The 15513-nt window shown below is 45.3% G+C and overlaps 1 protein-coding gene across 1 annotated transcript; it reads left to right on the top strand.

The window, feature by feature from the left end:
• Nucleotides 1-48: 48 nt before the first annotated feature.
• Nucleotides 49-3306, top strand: ZNF565 (zinc finger protein 565). The gene is given in 7 exon segments (XM_049787466.1): nt 49-142; nt 1826-2137; nt 2337-2475; nt 2477-2879; nt 2881-2986; nt 2989-3253; nt 3255-3306. Coding segments are annotated over 7 exon segments (1371 nt in total).
• The last annotated feature ends 12207 nt before the right edge of the window (nt 3307-15513 follow it).

Here is a 15513-nt window from a genome sequence, read left to right as displayed (position 1 = left end):
TTGGGTGTCGCGGGCTCCCGGACTACGTTTCCCACAAGGCACCGCGGCATGACGTCACTGGCGCGCCGTCGCGGTGAAACTCGTTGGCGCGGGAACGCCCAGACGCGACCCTCCAAGGGGAGGCCGCTGCAGGTGAAGGCGGGCCATGGAGGAGCCGCGTTGCTCCTAGTGTGGCATCGGTGGTGGCTCTACTCATTAAAGACTTTGAAAAATGTTTTTTTTTCCTTCTGAGTTAGTTTTTATCTTTGAAGTTTTGCAACTGGAGAATGTCATATGATCTTAACCCAGTTCTCCGCGCCTTATCATCCTACATAACAACTGTGCAAAATCAGGAAATTAACACTTACGCTAATCATTATGAGAATATATCATTATAACCACATACATATTCTTCGTTGTTATTGTTTTTTTTTTTTTTTTGGATCACACCCAGCAGTGCTCAGGAATTACTCATGGCTCTGCCAACTGATCATTCCTGGCAGACTTGGGGGACTGTATAGGTTGCTGGGCATTGAGCCACGGTCCTCACATGCAAGGCTAGTGCCTTACCTGTTGTGCTATTGCTCTGCCCTTCTTATTCATATTTTAACTATCTCTTTTAGTTAAAGGAGATTAGATTTAGTTAAAGGAGATTTAGATTCCTTCCAGAGTGATATGTTGCAGTGAGTTGATAATTCTCATCAGACTTAGCATAGCTCCTCAGTCTTGGCCTTTTGTGCTCTTGACACTAATGAAGAAGATTGGCCATTGTCTTCAGGTTCTTCTATGTAAATGTTCAATGATTTCAGGCTAATAGTTCTCATAATTTAAATCAGTATGCATTTTGGATAAGGGCTTGGGGATCACTCAGTGGCTGAGAGCTGGATTTAGTCTGAGTTGTATCCCAGTATTGTCAAATGGGCTGAGTGTGGCCCTGACTAGTCTGCTGTGTAATCTATGGCACCACATATTATTTCTGGCTGTCTGCTGCCAGGGGCTTGCCAACATTGAAGCTATAGGGCTGATCCTGCAGCAAGCACTGTGATCTTTCAAAGGGAGTTTGCGTGGGCCCTGAGTGACCTGGGGAGATCATTAGTTCTACATCAGGACTCTTGTCAGCCAAGCACTGCCAGGAGTGATCCCTGAGTACAAAGCCAGGAGTAAATCATGAAACACCTCCAGTTGTTATTACCAAAAATGGGAGTGTAATGAGATAGTACATGTGATGATGGGGTGCTTGCCTTGCACAGAACCAACCTGGGCTCAGTCCCTAGCACCCTGAGTACTAGGAGTGATCTGTGAATGCAGAGCCAAGAGTAAGTAAGCACTGCACAGTGCAGATGTGGTCCCCAAACAGCAAAAATAAATAAATAAATAAATAAAAGATGTCTAAGCACTACCACAAAAAAAAAACTACCCTATAGAGCACTTGTATGAACACCACAGCAACCCCTGTAACCTCCGCCACATAAGTATATCTAAAAGGAGTGTCACCCCCAGCAAGTACCACCATTTAGTATCCAAGCACCCTGACCTGGTGTACACCCCCTGGCAAGTAGCACAACCAAGCATATGTCACCCCAATCATTTCCAGAGTCATAAGAGGGAAGTGCTCAGGGGTTACTCCTGCCTCTGTGCTCAGAAATCGCCCCTGTCAGGCTCGGGGGACCAAATGGGGATGCCAGGATTCGAACCACCATCTGTCTGCGTGCAAGGCAAACACCCTACCACTGTGCTATCTCTCCGGCCCCGGCTCTACTATAATTTTTTTTCTATTTCATTCCACTCCAGATAAGAGGAAAACACCTTGTATTTACTTTGTTGTTTTGTTTTGTTTTTAACCTAGATTTGGAGTCTAGGTGTGAGAAATTTTCACCGAAAGAAATGTTAGAAGCACAGCCATTCAATTGGGAGATCATGGAAAGCCTTATATGCTATGACTTGATGGGCTTCGATTTTAGAGACAGCTGGGGATATAAAGGCCAGTTTGTGAGCCAAGCAAATCCAGACTGCTATTTCGAGCCAATAAAAATCCCTTATGACAGCATGCCTGTGTTCAAGCATCACATATCCCTGACCACCCGACATCACGGGAAGCCAACTGGCCAGAAACTGGCTACATGTAGTGAATGTGAGAGGGTATTTAGCCGTGTCTCACATGTTGGTTTTTTTTTTTTTTTTTTTGGCCACACCTGGCGATGCTCAGGGGTTACTCCTGGCTGTCTGCTCAGAAATAGCTCCTGGCAGGCACGGGGAACCATATGGGACACCGGGATTCGAACCAACCACCTTAGGTCCTGGATAGGCTGCTTGCAAGGCAAACGCCCCTGTGCTATCTCTCTGGGCCCGTGTCTCACATCTTATTGAGCATCGGAAAACTTACACTGGTGAAAGGCCCTTTGCCTGTAAGGAGTGTGGCAAGGCCTTCCGCCGTGCCTCACATCTTGTTCAGCATCAAAGAATGCATACAGGGGAGAAATCTTACGACTGTCAAGACTGGGAAGGCTTTTGGCCGCACTTCAGAACTTATTCTCCATCAGAGACTTTACAGTGGTGTCAAACCCTATGAGTGTAAGGAATGTGGGAGGACCTTCAGACAGCATTTCCAGCTTATTCTGCACCAAAGAACTCACACGGGTGAGAAACTCTATGTATGTAAAGACTGCGGTAAGGCTTTTACTCGTGGCTCACAACGTACTGTTCATCAGAGAATCCACACTGGTGCTAAACCTTATCAGTGCAAAGAATGTGGGAAAGCCTTTAGGCAGCATTCACAGCTCACCGTCCATCAAAGGATCCACACTGGCGAGAAGCCCTACGAATGCAAGGAGTGTGGGAAGGGCTTTATTCATAGCTCAGAAATGTCTCGACATCAAAGAATTCATTGGGCGGGGGGGGGGGGGGGGGGAGAAACCTTACGAATGTAAGGAATGTGGCAAGGCCTTTCGATTGCATGCACAGCTTACTCGGCATCAAAGGGTTCATACTGGCGACAGACCCTTTGCATGTAGGACTGCGGGAAGGCCTTTAGTCGTACTTCATACCTTATTCAACATCAAAGAATTCATACAGGCGACAAACCCTATGAGTGTAAGGAATGTGGAAAGGCCTTCATGCATGTTTCGCAACTGACTCTTCATCAGCTATTTCATACTTATAAGAAACCTTATCAGTGCAGGGGATGTGGAATGGCCTTTATTCGTAGTTCACAACTTACCGAACATCAGAGAATTCATCCTGGTATTAAACCTTATAAATGCAAAGAATGTGGGCAAGACTATTCTTGGTTCACAGCTCATTGAGCACTACAGAATCCATACCAATTAGAACCCTTTCATAGATGGGGCTAGGGCAGTAGGACAGCAGGCAGGGCTCTTGCTTTGCACACAGCCAACTCCAGTTCAATCCCCAGCATCCCATCTGGTTCCCTGTGTGTGTGTCTATGTTCAATCCTGACCATTTCATATGGTCCCCCAAGCCCACCAAGAGTAATTTAAGAGGCAGAACCAGGAATAAACCCTGAGCGACAGCAGTGTGTGGACTAAAAAGAAATTTTTTTTTTTTGGTTTTTGGGTCACACCCAGCAGTACTCAGGGGTTACTCCCGGCTGTCTGCTCAGAAATAGCTCCTGGCAGGCACGGGGGACCATATGGGACACCGGGATTTGAACCAACCACCGTTGGTCCTGGATCGGCTGCTTGCAAGGCAAACGCCGCTGTGCTATCTCTCCAGGCCCCTAAAAAGAATTTTTTAATCCTTCATGAAAAATAATATTTTTGTTTGTTTGGCATACCCAGCTGTGCTCAGTAATTACTCCTTGCTCTGCATACAGGCTCCTGGCAGGCTCAGCCAGTTGAACCTAAGTTGGCCATGTGCAAGACAAATGCCCTATCCGCTGTGCTATAGCTCTGGCCCCTTTGCTAGAAAATCTTTACATAGCATTCATAGCTGACTCAATTACATCATGTCTGATATAGGGTACTTTATGTCAGAATACCTTCATGTGCCACTCCAATATGAAAATAACATGCCAGAATAAAATTTCAATAAGTATGGAATTGTATTATGTCTTACACTGTTTACTAATCATCAAAGAGCTTATACTAAAATACACACACACACACACACACACACACACACACACACATATATAGGAGCTGAACTATATAGCAGGCTATATAGTGCATGCTTAAGAGTCTCCCAATTAATGTGAATATTAAAATGTCTTATCACTTATGACTCAAACTGTTAAGATTCTCAGAATTCCCAATAGAAATGTCACCTTAGGGGCCAGAGAGATAGCATAAAAGTAAGGCGTTTGCCTTGCATGCAGAAGGTCAGTGGTTCGAATCCTGACATCCCATATGCTCCCCTGAGTGTGCCAGGAGCAATTTCTGAGCGTAGAGCCAGGAGTAACCCCTAAGCGCTGTTGATGTGACCCAAAAACCAAAAAAAATAGAAATGTCACCTTAGAGCCAGAGCAATAGTACAGTGAGTAGGGCACTTACTTGCACATAGCAGACCTGGATTTGATTCCCAGCATCCCTTAAGTTCCCCAAGAACGGCCAGGAGTAATTCTTGCAGAGCCATGAATAACCTCTAAGTATTGTGTGACCCCCAAAGCAAAACAGAAACATGACTCTGTTAAGGTTGGAGATCCCTCAGGAGCCCCAGTTATAATCCCTGCACCACTAGGAATAGCTTCAAAAATCAATAATTTGGGGGGAGCCCACATCCAACAGTGCTCAGGACTTGCTCCTGGCTCTGATTAAGGGTCATTCCTGGTATTTTTTTGTTGTTGGTTTTTTTTTTTTTTTTTTTTTTGGTTTAGGGGTTTTGGTATTTTTTTTTTTTTTTTTTTGGATTTTGGGTCACACCCTGCTGCACTCAGGGGCTACTCCTGACTCTACGCTCAGAAATCGGCCTCAGCAGGCTGGAGGACCATACGAGATGCTGGGATTCAAACCACCATCCTTCTGCATGCAAGGCAAACGCCCTATTGCTGTGCTATCTCTCCAGCCCCTCGTTCTTTGTGTACTATATGGGGTGTCAGGGATCAAGCCCAGAGTGGCCGTGTGCAAGGCAAGTGCCCTTGCCTTGTTGTCTGGTCCTTCCAAAAAAGCAATTACAACTGCTTTTCACCATGACATACAGCTTATTGACATCCTCTTATCTACTCATTACTGACAAAGCATCAGGGGAAAAAATAGGTAATCTCTCCTTATTTTATCTTTTAATTTTTGTTGTTTTGGGCCATATCTGGTGATGCTCAGGGGTTACTCCTTACTCTGTACTCAAGAATTACTCCTGGCAGTAATCATGGAACCATATGGAATGACTGAAATGGTCAGCTGTGAGTAAGACAAGTACATTAGGGCCCGGAGAGATAGCACAGCGGCGTTTGCCTTGCAAGCAGCCGATCCAGGACCAAAAGGTGGTTGGTTCGAATCCCGGTGTCCCATATGGTCCCCCGTGCCTGCCAGGAGCTATTTCTGAGCAGACAGCCAGGAGTAACCCCTGAGCACTGCCGGGTGTGGCCCAAAAACAAAAAAAAAAAAAAAAAAAAAAAGACAAGTACATTACCCTATCAGGGGTCTCAAATTCGCGGCAGGTCGCAAATGGCCCTCTGTACAACATTTTGTGGCCCTGCCCTAGAGGAATCTTTTTTTGTTTTGTTTTGTCTTAGTTGTTTGGGTCACACCCCCCAATGTTCAAGGCTTACTACTGACTTGGCACTCAAGGATCATCCCGACTTTGCCTCCTGTGGCCCCCAGGTAAATTGAGTTTGAGACATAGGGCCTATATACTATCTGCCCCCACTTCAGTTATTTTTTAGGTGGTCCCACACCCAACCATGCTCAGGTGTTACTCCTGGCTCTACACTCAGGAAGCAGTCTTGGCATGCCAAGAGAACCATATAGGATGCTGGAGATCAAGCCCATGTCTGCTAAAAAATGATGGCACAGTGGGGTATGGTGTTTACCTTTTTTTTTTTTTTTTTTGGTTTTTGGGCCACACCCATTTGACGCTCAGGGGTTACTCCTGGCTATGTGCTCAGAAATCGCCCCTGGCTTGGGGGGACCATATGGGACGCCGGGGGATCGAACCGCGGTCCGTTCCTTGGCTAGCGCTTGTAAGGCAGACACCTTACCTCTAGCGCCACCTTCCCGGCCCGGTGTTTACCTTTTGCATGCAGCCAACTAGGTTCGATCCCTGACATCCTATATATATATATCCCTCGAGCCTGCCAGGAATAATTTCTGAGTACAGAGTCAAGAGTAACCCCTGAGCACCTCCAGATGTAGCCCCAAAACAAAAACCGATATCCAAAAAACAAAAAACAAAAAACTATGAAAGGGGATTCAGGAAGCTCAGAGAGCAGGAGCACATGCTTTGTACATGGGAAGTTACTTCCATGCCATATGGAATTAACTGAGTACCATATGGTCCCTTGAGTACTGCAGGAGGTAGCATCGACCCCCAGTACCAGCAGGTGTACCCCCAAAAAATGATAACAAAAATCAACTGTAGGGGCTGGCACAAGCGGTAGAGCGTCTGCCTTGCCCGCACTAGAACCACGGTTCAATCTCCCAGCATCCCATATGGTCCTGCAAGCCACGAGTGATTTCTAAGCACATAGCTAGGAGTAACCCCTGAGTGTCATTGGGTGTGGCCCAAAGAAATAAAATCAAAAGAATCAACTGTATACATTTATGAGAATTTAAAACCAACCAATAGAATAAAATATTTTTAGATAATATATGACTTAAGGCACTGTGTGTGGCACACTCTGGCTCAATCCTTGGCACCACATAGATCTTTTTTTTTTTTTTTTTTTTTTGGGTTTTGGGGTTCCTCCTGGCTCTACACTCAGAAATCGCTCCTGGCAGGCTCGGGACCATATGGGATGCCGGGATTCGAACCACTGTCCTTCTGCATGCAAGGCAAACACCTTACCTTCATGCTATCTCTCCGGCCCCTCCAGATAGATCGTAACACTGCTAGGAGTGCGTGATCCCTGGACATGGAACCAAGCCATAAACACAAGCCAGGGGTGCATCTCCAGTTCTCAAAAAAATGTTTTTAACAAGTGAATATGAGCCAAGGAACCTCTGTTATTCAATTTCCTCTATAACAACAAAGGACAATTCATATCATATCTGGAGAAACTTTCCCTACCATCCAGGGTGAACTTTCCAAAGAAATAGAAACAGCTGAGAACAGGAAATAAAATAATAGCTACTGCTTACAGTACAACCTTTTTAGAGGAAAAACAACTTATAAATAGCTAGGAGCAGGAAGAAGAATGATAAATACTATTCATAGGGCAACCTTTAAAGAGAAAAATAAGATATCAATGGTTAGAAGCAGGAAACAGGACAATAAATAGTTCACAAACCTAAGAAAGGGAAATTGCCTTCACCCACACCCGCATCTTCCCACCAGATAAACGGCCCAGCTCTTCTGCTGAGTTCTGACAAAACGATGAATCCTGGTTTCTTCCAGGCAGTCTGTCTGAGCTGATCCCTCTGGGGCCTTCTCAGAATTGAGGGGGTTAGAAAAGACAGATTCCCCTTTCTGCATGAACCAAAGCAGCCTAGCACCACACCTTATAGTCTCCAACAGAAACAACCCAGCTTCACAACTTTTTTTTTTTTTTTTTGGTTTTTGGGTCACACCTGGTGGCTTAGAGGACCATATAGGATGCCGGGAATCGAACCCTGTCCATCATGGGTTGGCTACGTGCAAGACAAATGCCTTATCACTGTGCTAACACTACGGTCCCCAGCCCCACAACTTAACCTTATCAAATTGCCAAGTCACTAAATTTGATCCTAGGCCAAAGCAGCTGCACAATCTCAAAAATTTCATGGTAATGTCAGTTCCATAGGATCACAGGAAACCTTATGGGTAAGTTACATAGAAGAACACCAAGCTCAGTGAGTCAAACCTAGAGTCCCCAAACTATGGTCTACAGGCCATATGTGGCCCACTGAAGACATTTATTCAGCCCTCTGGGTATTTTTACTGCAGCTATCTGTCCTGCTTAGCAGCCAACTCATCCCTGGCCCACAGTGCACCGCACTCTCTGACTCCATTCTTCTCTGCCTCTCAACTTCTCTCTCAACTCCTCCTCTCAGTTTCAGGCAGAGGTCCTCAAACTAAGAACCCCCAAACTGATTATTTTGTTGATTCAACTTTACTTGCTCTTCATTTTCAATACTGTATTTGCTTCCATTTTGATTTCTTACTTCAAAGTAAGATATGTGCAGTGTGCATAGGAATTTGTTCATAGTTTTTTTTTTAGCTTAGTCAGACCCTCTAATGGTCTGAGGGACTATGAACTGGCCCCCTGTTTAAAAAGCTTGAGGACCCCTGGTCTAAACAGTAACAAGATTCAACTAGCACCAACCACAGCCAGATAAATCATCGTCAGACACTGGCTTTAGTAACACCGTGGAGAGAGAGATCAATCATTTCAAATGGACTTATTGATCTAAGTTTTGGAAATTCTATTTGCCTTTGTGTTGTACCAAACAACATGAAATAAATTTGTTTGTGCCTGCACGGAGGCAGACTAGGGTAGTGGCTGGGAAATGAGACAGTGGTGGAGGAAAGGTCACACTGGTAATCAATTGGCATTTGATTATTTAATGCATGAAATGACTATTACTAACAACTTGGTGTAAATCACAGAGAAAGGAGAAAGAAAGAGGGGGGAAGGAAAAGCAAGGAGGGGGCGGTAAGTAGCTGTGAGGTGCTCTGGGCTGCTGAGGCAGGCTGGATGAAGACCGGTTCTGGGATTAGCATGGCTCAATTCACCAGATCTGAACCCTCAAGCATCCCTTTTCATTCAGTCAGTACTGAGCTGCCTTCATTACAGCAACAGGGTAGAAGCTGGAGCAACAGCCCAACAGGCACCTGTTTAACCTGAGTTTGATCCCCCATACTCCCTAAGTTTCCCCAAGCCAGCCAAGAGTGATCCTCGAGTGCAGAGCCAGGAGTATGTGCTCATGAGTTACCCAAACTAAATAAATGAAAATAATTGACAATGTTGTGTCACACCAACAATTAATAGCGATTCTTTAATATAATTTAGTAGTTGATCAGTGGACACTGTTCCTCTCAGGGTTATATGTACTTTTTGATGCTTCAAAATATAATATGTGTTGTTTGTACATAAAAATGAAGTGTTCGGGCCCGGAGAGATAGCACAGCGGTGTTTGCCTTGCAAGCAGTCAATCCAGGACCAAAGGTGGTTGGTTCGAATCCCGGTATCCCATATGGTCCCCCGTGCCTGCCAGGAGCGATTTCTGAGCAGACAGCCAGGAGTAACCCCTGAGCACCGCCGGGTGTGACCCAAAAACCAAAAAAAAAAAAAGAAGTGTTCCCTGGAGAGAAGCTCCAAGGGCTGGTAGAAGACATGACAATGTGAGAAGGTTCGGGTGAAAGGGGTGATTGTTCCAGAATTGCCACAAGATGGCAGCATAGCATAGCAAAGGTAGCTGCTAGGACTGATGCAGGGCCCTAGAACAGTGTTGGGATGAATGAGCACTTAGGTTTGATTCCCAGTTTCAAAACAAAAACAAAACACCAAAACCAGGCCAGAGAGATAATACAGCAGGTAAGGTTTTTGCCTTGCACACAGTTAACCCTGGTTAACTCAGGCATCCCTGAGCACCACCAGGAGTGATCCTGGTGAGCCAAGAGGCATGAGTAAGCCCTGAGCAACGCTGGGTGTAGCCCAAAATCAAAAAAAAAAAAAAAAAAAAAGAAAGAAAGAAAAGGAAAAAGTTAAAGATAATAAATAAGGAGTCGGAGAGAGCACAGCGGTAAGGCATTTGTCTTGCTTGCAGCGGACCCAGGATGGACCCTGGTTCAATTTCCGGCATCCCATATGGTCCCCTGTGCCTGCCAGGAGCAATTTCTGAGCACAGAGCCAGGAGTAACCCCTGAGTGTTGCCGAGTGTGACCCAAAAACAAACAAACAAAAATAAATAACTAAGCTGTATGATTAGTGACATGCCGCCCACATGTATCTAGTAAGGGAATACTCTGAAATGTCATGGATTCGTAGATTGATCAAAGCAGAGATAGCTCCTTATACTTTTAGCACAAATGAAGCAAACTGAAACCCTTGGAGTGGCTAGATCAAGGGTTCACTCCAAAATTCCTTTGCCTTTTCAGTAACTCTGAAGTACCTCATAATAAATATTGAAGGAAACATGTCAACCTTGGGTTTAAATTTCCCAATTTATCTCCCAATGACAATCTTTTTCATTGTTTATTCATAGTCAGATCGGAATAAGATCCACATATTGAGGTAGGTTGCTATAGAAGTCACATGTTTCTTAACCCACATTCTGGGCACTTTTGTTACAGAAGCAAAGTCTTTTTATTTGGCTAGTTGGTTTTTGTTTGGTTTCTTTTCTGTTTTTGTTTTTTGGGCCACACCTGGCAGTGCTCAGGGGTTACTCCTGGCTCTATACTCAGAAATTGTACCTGGCAGGCCAGGAAAATATATGGGATGACAAGGATTGAACCCAAGTCGATCCTGAGTTGGCTATGTGCCAGGCAAATGCCCTAGCCACTATGCTATCACTCTGGCCCTTTTGATTCCTTTGTTGGATCTCCCTCGAGGTGGAGGGGGGGGGCAACTGGGACCATCTTTCAGGACTCCAAAAACCATGAGGTGTCGGTGCTCAAATCAGGAGTGTTCAGTGACTATTCCTAGCTCTGTGACCAGGAGTGACCCATGGCGGTACTCAGGGGACTCTATGCAGTTCTGGGGACTGAAAAAGGGTCAGTTGCATCAAGATAAGCACTTAACCCCCATATTATCTCTCTAGCCCCAAGATTTGGGGGGTTTAGTGGGACCACACCTGGCAGTATTTGGTGGCTACTCTCAACACAGTGCTCAGAGCTCAGAGAGCATGTAGGGCATTTGCCTTGCACTTGACCAAACTGGGTTCAGTCCTGGCATCTCCTATGGTCCCCTAAGCAGGAGTAGTTCCTAAGCACAGAGCCAGAAGTAACCCTTGCTTAATTCCGGGTGTGGCTCAAATACCAAAACAAATTAAAACAGGGCAGAGAGATAGCATAACGGAGAGGTATGGCATTTGCCTTGCATGCAGAAGGACGGTGGTTCGAATCCCGGCATCCCATATGGTCCCCCGAGGCTGCCAGGAGCGATTTCTGAGCATAGAGCCTGGAGTAACCCCTGAGTGCTGCCGGGTGTGACCCAAAAACCAAAAAAAAAAAAAATTAAAACTACTCAGTACTCAGAGTTATTACCAGAGATTTTAAGGGACCAGGCCAGGGATCAAATCTTGAGATTCTGACAACTTGTTGTACTATATCTCTCGTGTTACTATCTAGAAAATCTTATAATGCTATCATTGAATTTGTGGGAATGTTTTTTTAGGAGGTGGTGTGGTCAGGGCTTTCTTCTATAAATATTTTTTATATTTATTTATTTATTTATATTTTTGTGACACACGCAGCTGTGCTTAGGGGTTACTCTGCACTCAGAAATCACTGCTGGCAGGCTAAGGGACCATATGGGATGCCAGGAATTGAACCCAGATCAACAGCTTGCAAGGTAAATGTCTTACCGCTGTGCAATCACTCTGGCCCCAGGGCTTTCTGGCTTTTTTTTTCAGGCTTTTCTGGCTCTGTGCTCAGAGATGACTTCTGGCAGGGATTGGGGAATCATATGTAGTGTCCAGGATTGAACCCAGCTTGACTGCAAATAAGGCAAGCACATAACCCCTCAACTATCTTCCAGGCCCCTGAATTCACACCTGTGAGATGTATTGGGCCAATAGTGCGTGTATTAGAGACCTGGAGCCTAATTCAAGTTAATTATTTCTTCCTGCTACTGTACCCAGTAAGACCCAGGAGATAAATCAGCTGAAGTAGAAAGATTTTTTTTCCATTTTTTAAATTGTTTTGGTTTTTGTTATTGGGCCACAGCTGGATGCGCTCAGGGCTTTCTGAGCTCAGCAATCACTCCTGGTAGGTTTGGGGGGACTGTATGTGATACCAGGAATCAAACCCAGGTTGGCTGCATGCAAGGCAAGTGCCCTACCTGCTGTACTATCACTCCAGTCCCAGTGTAAATAGGATGAAGTAAATAGGATGGTGTCATATGGATAATATTATTTCTTCAACAGATATTTATCAGGTCTACCCACATACCAGATGCTCGGAATGGAATAAAAGAATCTAAAGTCAACAGAGATAAGGGACTGCAGAGATACGACAGTGGGAGGGTAACTGCTTACCACTGAGTGTGCCCCAAGCCCTAAAAACTTAAATTTATTTGTTTATTTATTTATTTTTGGTTTTTGGGTCACACCTGGCGGTGCTCAGGGGTTACTCCTGGCTGTCTGCTCAGAAATAGCTCCTGGCAGGCACAGGGGACTATATGGGACACCGGGATTCGAACCAACCACCTTTGGTCCTGGATCGGCTGCTTGCAAGGCAAACACCGCTGTGCTATCTCTCCGGGCCCTTAAATTTATTTTAAAATAATAAATATTAGGGGCTGGAGCGATAGCATAGTGGCAGGGCATTTGCCTTACACATGGCTAACAAGGACACCGGTTCAATTCCTGGCATACCATATGGTCCCCTGAGCCTGCCAGGAGGGATTTTCTTTTTTCTTTTTTTGGTTGGGCCACACCCGTTTGACGCTCAGGGGTTACTCCTGGCTATGTGCTCAAAATTCGCCCCTGGCTTGGGGGGACCATATGGGACGCCAGGGGACCGAACCGCAGTCCGTCTTACGCTAGCGCTTGCAAAGCAGACACCTTACCTCTACACCTTCCCGGCCCCTGGGAGGAATTGGGATTTCTGAATGTAGAGCCAGGATTAACCCCTGAGCATTGCCGGTGTGACCCAAAAACATAACAAAACAAAATAATAAGAGATAGCATGGAGGTAGTGCATTTGCCTTGCATGCAGAAGGACAGTGGTTCAAATCCTAGCATCCCAGATGGTCTCCCGAGCCTGCCAGGAGTGATTTCTGAGCTTAGAGCCAGGAGTAAACCCTGACCGCTGCTGGGTGTGACCTAAAACCAATAATAATAATAATAATAATAATAATAAATTAGAAAATAGATAAATGGAGCATACACACTTTTCTGGGGTGAGTGATGAAGTGGTAGAGTAACCTAAGCAGCACTGAAGTCAGTTGCTTTATAGAGGAGTCATTTTTTTTTTTTTATGGAGAACATACCTAGCAGTGCTCAAGGCTTACTTCTGGGTTTGTTTTTTGGAAGGTGGGTGGGTTTTGGGATACACCTAGCAGTCCTCAGGGGTTACTCCTGACTCTCACTCAATAATCACCCCTGGCAGGCTGGGGAGAACCTATAGGCTGCCAAGGATCAAATCTGAATTGGCAGCGTGCAAGGCAAATGCTCTACCCACTGAACTATTGCTCTGGTCCCTCTGGGCTTACTCCTGACTCGAGCTCAGGAGCCCCTCCTGGAAATACTGAGAATTCTCTCAGGTAAGCAGCTCTACTGCCTAGGCCACATCCTGGCCTCCAGCCTATTTTTGAGGAGGTGTGAAAAATCACTCCTGTGACATGCAATGAAGTAAAGCAATGATTCCTTGTTAAAAAAAAAATAAATAAATTGGGGCCAGAGAGATAGCACAGTGGTAGGGCATTTGCCTTGCATTCAGTCGACTCAAGAAGGATAGTGGTTCGAATCCCGTCATCCCATATGGTCTCCTGTGCCTGCCAGGAGTGATTTCTGATTGCAGAGCCAGGAGTAACCCCTGAGCTCTGCCAGGTGTGACCCCCTCCCCCAAAAGAAAAAAACAAAAAGAAATTGGTTTAAACATTTTGCGGGGCCGGGCGGTGGCGCTAAAGGTAAGGTGCCTGCCTTGCCTGCGCTAGCCTTGGACGGACCGCGGTTCGATTCCCCCGGTGTCCCATATGGTCCCCCAAGCCAGGAGCAACTTCTGAGCACATAGCCAGGAGTAACCCCTGAGCATTACCGGGTGTGGCCCAAAAATAAAAAAAAAAAAAAACAAAAAACATTTTGCTTGGGGGCCGGAGAGATAACATGGAGATAAGGCATTCGTCTTTCATGCAGAAGATTGGTGGTTCAAATCCTGGCATCCCATATGATCCCCCAGCCTGCCAGGAGCTGCCGGGTGTGACTCAAAAACCAAAACTAAAACAATAAACAAAAACCTTTTACTTGTCTAAGAGGTATTCAGGGGGTTCAAATGGTGTTGGGAAAGAAACTGGTTCTGCTTGGTGCATGACCAGTACCTTATCCAACTTGACTATATCTTTAGCCCCATGACATTTTTTTTTTTAAATTTTGACCACACTGAACAGAGCTCAGGGGTTACTCATTGCTGTGCACTTGGCAGGCTCCAAGGACCATGTGGAATGTTAGGATCAAATCCATGTCAGACACATGCAAGTGATTACTCACTGTATTTTCTGCCCTACCCCATTAATTTCTCTTGGTTGTTTATTTGTGGGCCACACTCAGCAATGGTCAGGGGTTACTCCTGACTCTACACTCAGGAATTACTCCTGGTGGTGCTTGAGGGGGACTATATAGGATGATGAGGATAAATGTATCTGCAAGACTCTTGCTCAGGCCCCAAACAACAATTTTTCCAAAAAACTTATTTATTTTACTGAATCACCATGAAATACACAATTAAAAATTGTTGATGGTTAAGTTTCAGCCATACAATATTCCAATACCCATTTGCCATCATGCATTTCCCAACACCAATGTCCCCAGTTTTCTTCTTGCCTCTATGGCAGTTTCTCTCGTTCTCTCTCTCTCTCTCTCTCTCTCTCTCTCTCTCTCTCTCTCTCTCTCTCTCTCTCTCTCTCTCTCTCTCTCTCTCTCTCTCTGTCCTCCTTTCTCTTTTTATTTGCAATATTGTTACTGAAGGGATAACACACATAGTAACTTTACCTCCTTTCAGTATCTAGTTTTTGTCCAGTGATAACTTCCAGCTATCATTGTCATTGTGGTCCCTTCTCTGCCCTAACTGCACTCCCCCCTGTTTGTTACAAGTTTTCCACCATGAATCAGTCCTCCTGGCTCTTGTCTCTGTCATCTTTGGGTATTATTCTTATATTATAATGTCTTGTTTTACTTTTTTTTTTTTTTTGGGTCACACCCGGCAGCGCTCAGGGATTACTCCTGGCTCTACGCTTAGAACTTGCTTCTGGCAGGCTCAGGTGACCATATGGGATGCCGGGATTCGAACCACCATCCTTCTGCATGCAAGGCAAACACCTTATCTCCATGCTATCTTCACTTATAAGTGTGATTATTATTTTATTTTTGGTTTTTGTGTCACACCCGGCAGCGCTCAGGGGTTACTCCTGACTCCACGCTCACTCAGAAATCGCCCCCGGCAGGCTCACGGGACCATATGGGATGCCGGGATTTGAACCACGATCCTTCTGCATGCAAGGCAAATGCCTTACCTCCATGCTATCTCTCCGGCCAAGTGTGATTATTCTATATCTGTCCCTCTCCC

This window comes from Suncus etruscus, chromosome 14 (assembly GCF_024139225.1).
Source record: "Suncus etruscus isolate mSunEtr1 chromosome 14, mSunEtr1.pri.cur, whole genome shotgun sequence".
In the NCBI taxonomy this organism is placed as follows: domain Eukaryota; kingdom Metazoa; phylum Chordata; class Mammalia; order Eulipotyphla; family Soricidae; genus Suncus; species Suncus etruscus.
This window is presented reverse-complemented; position numbering and strand designations above follow the sequence as displayed.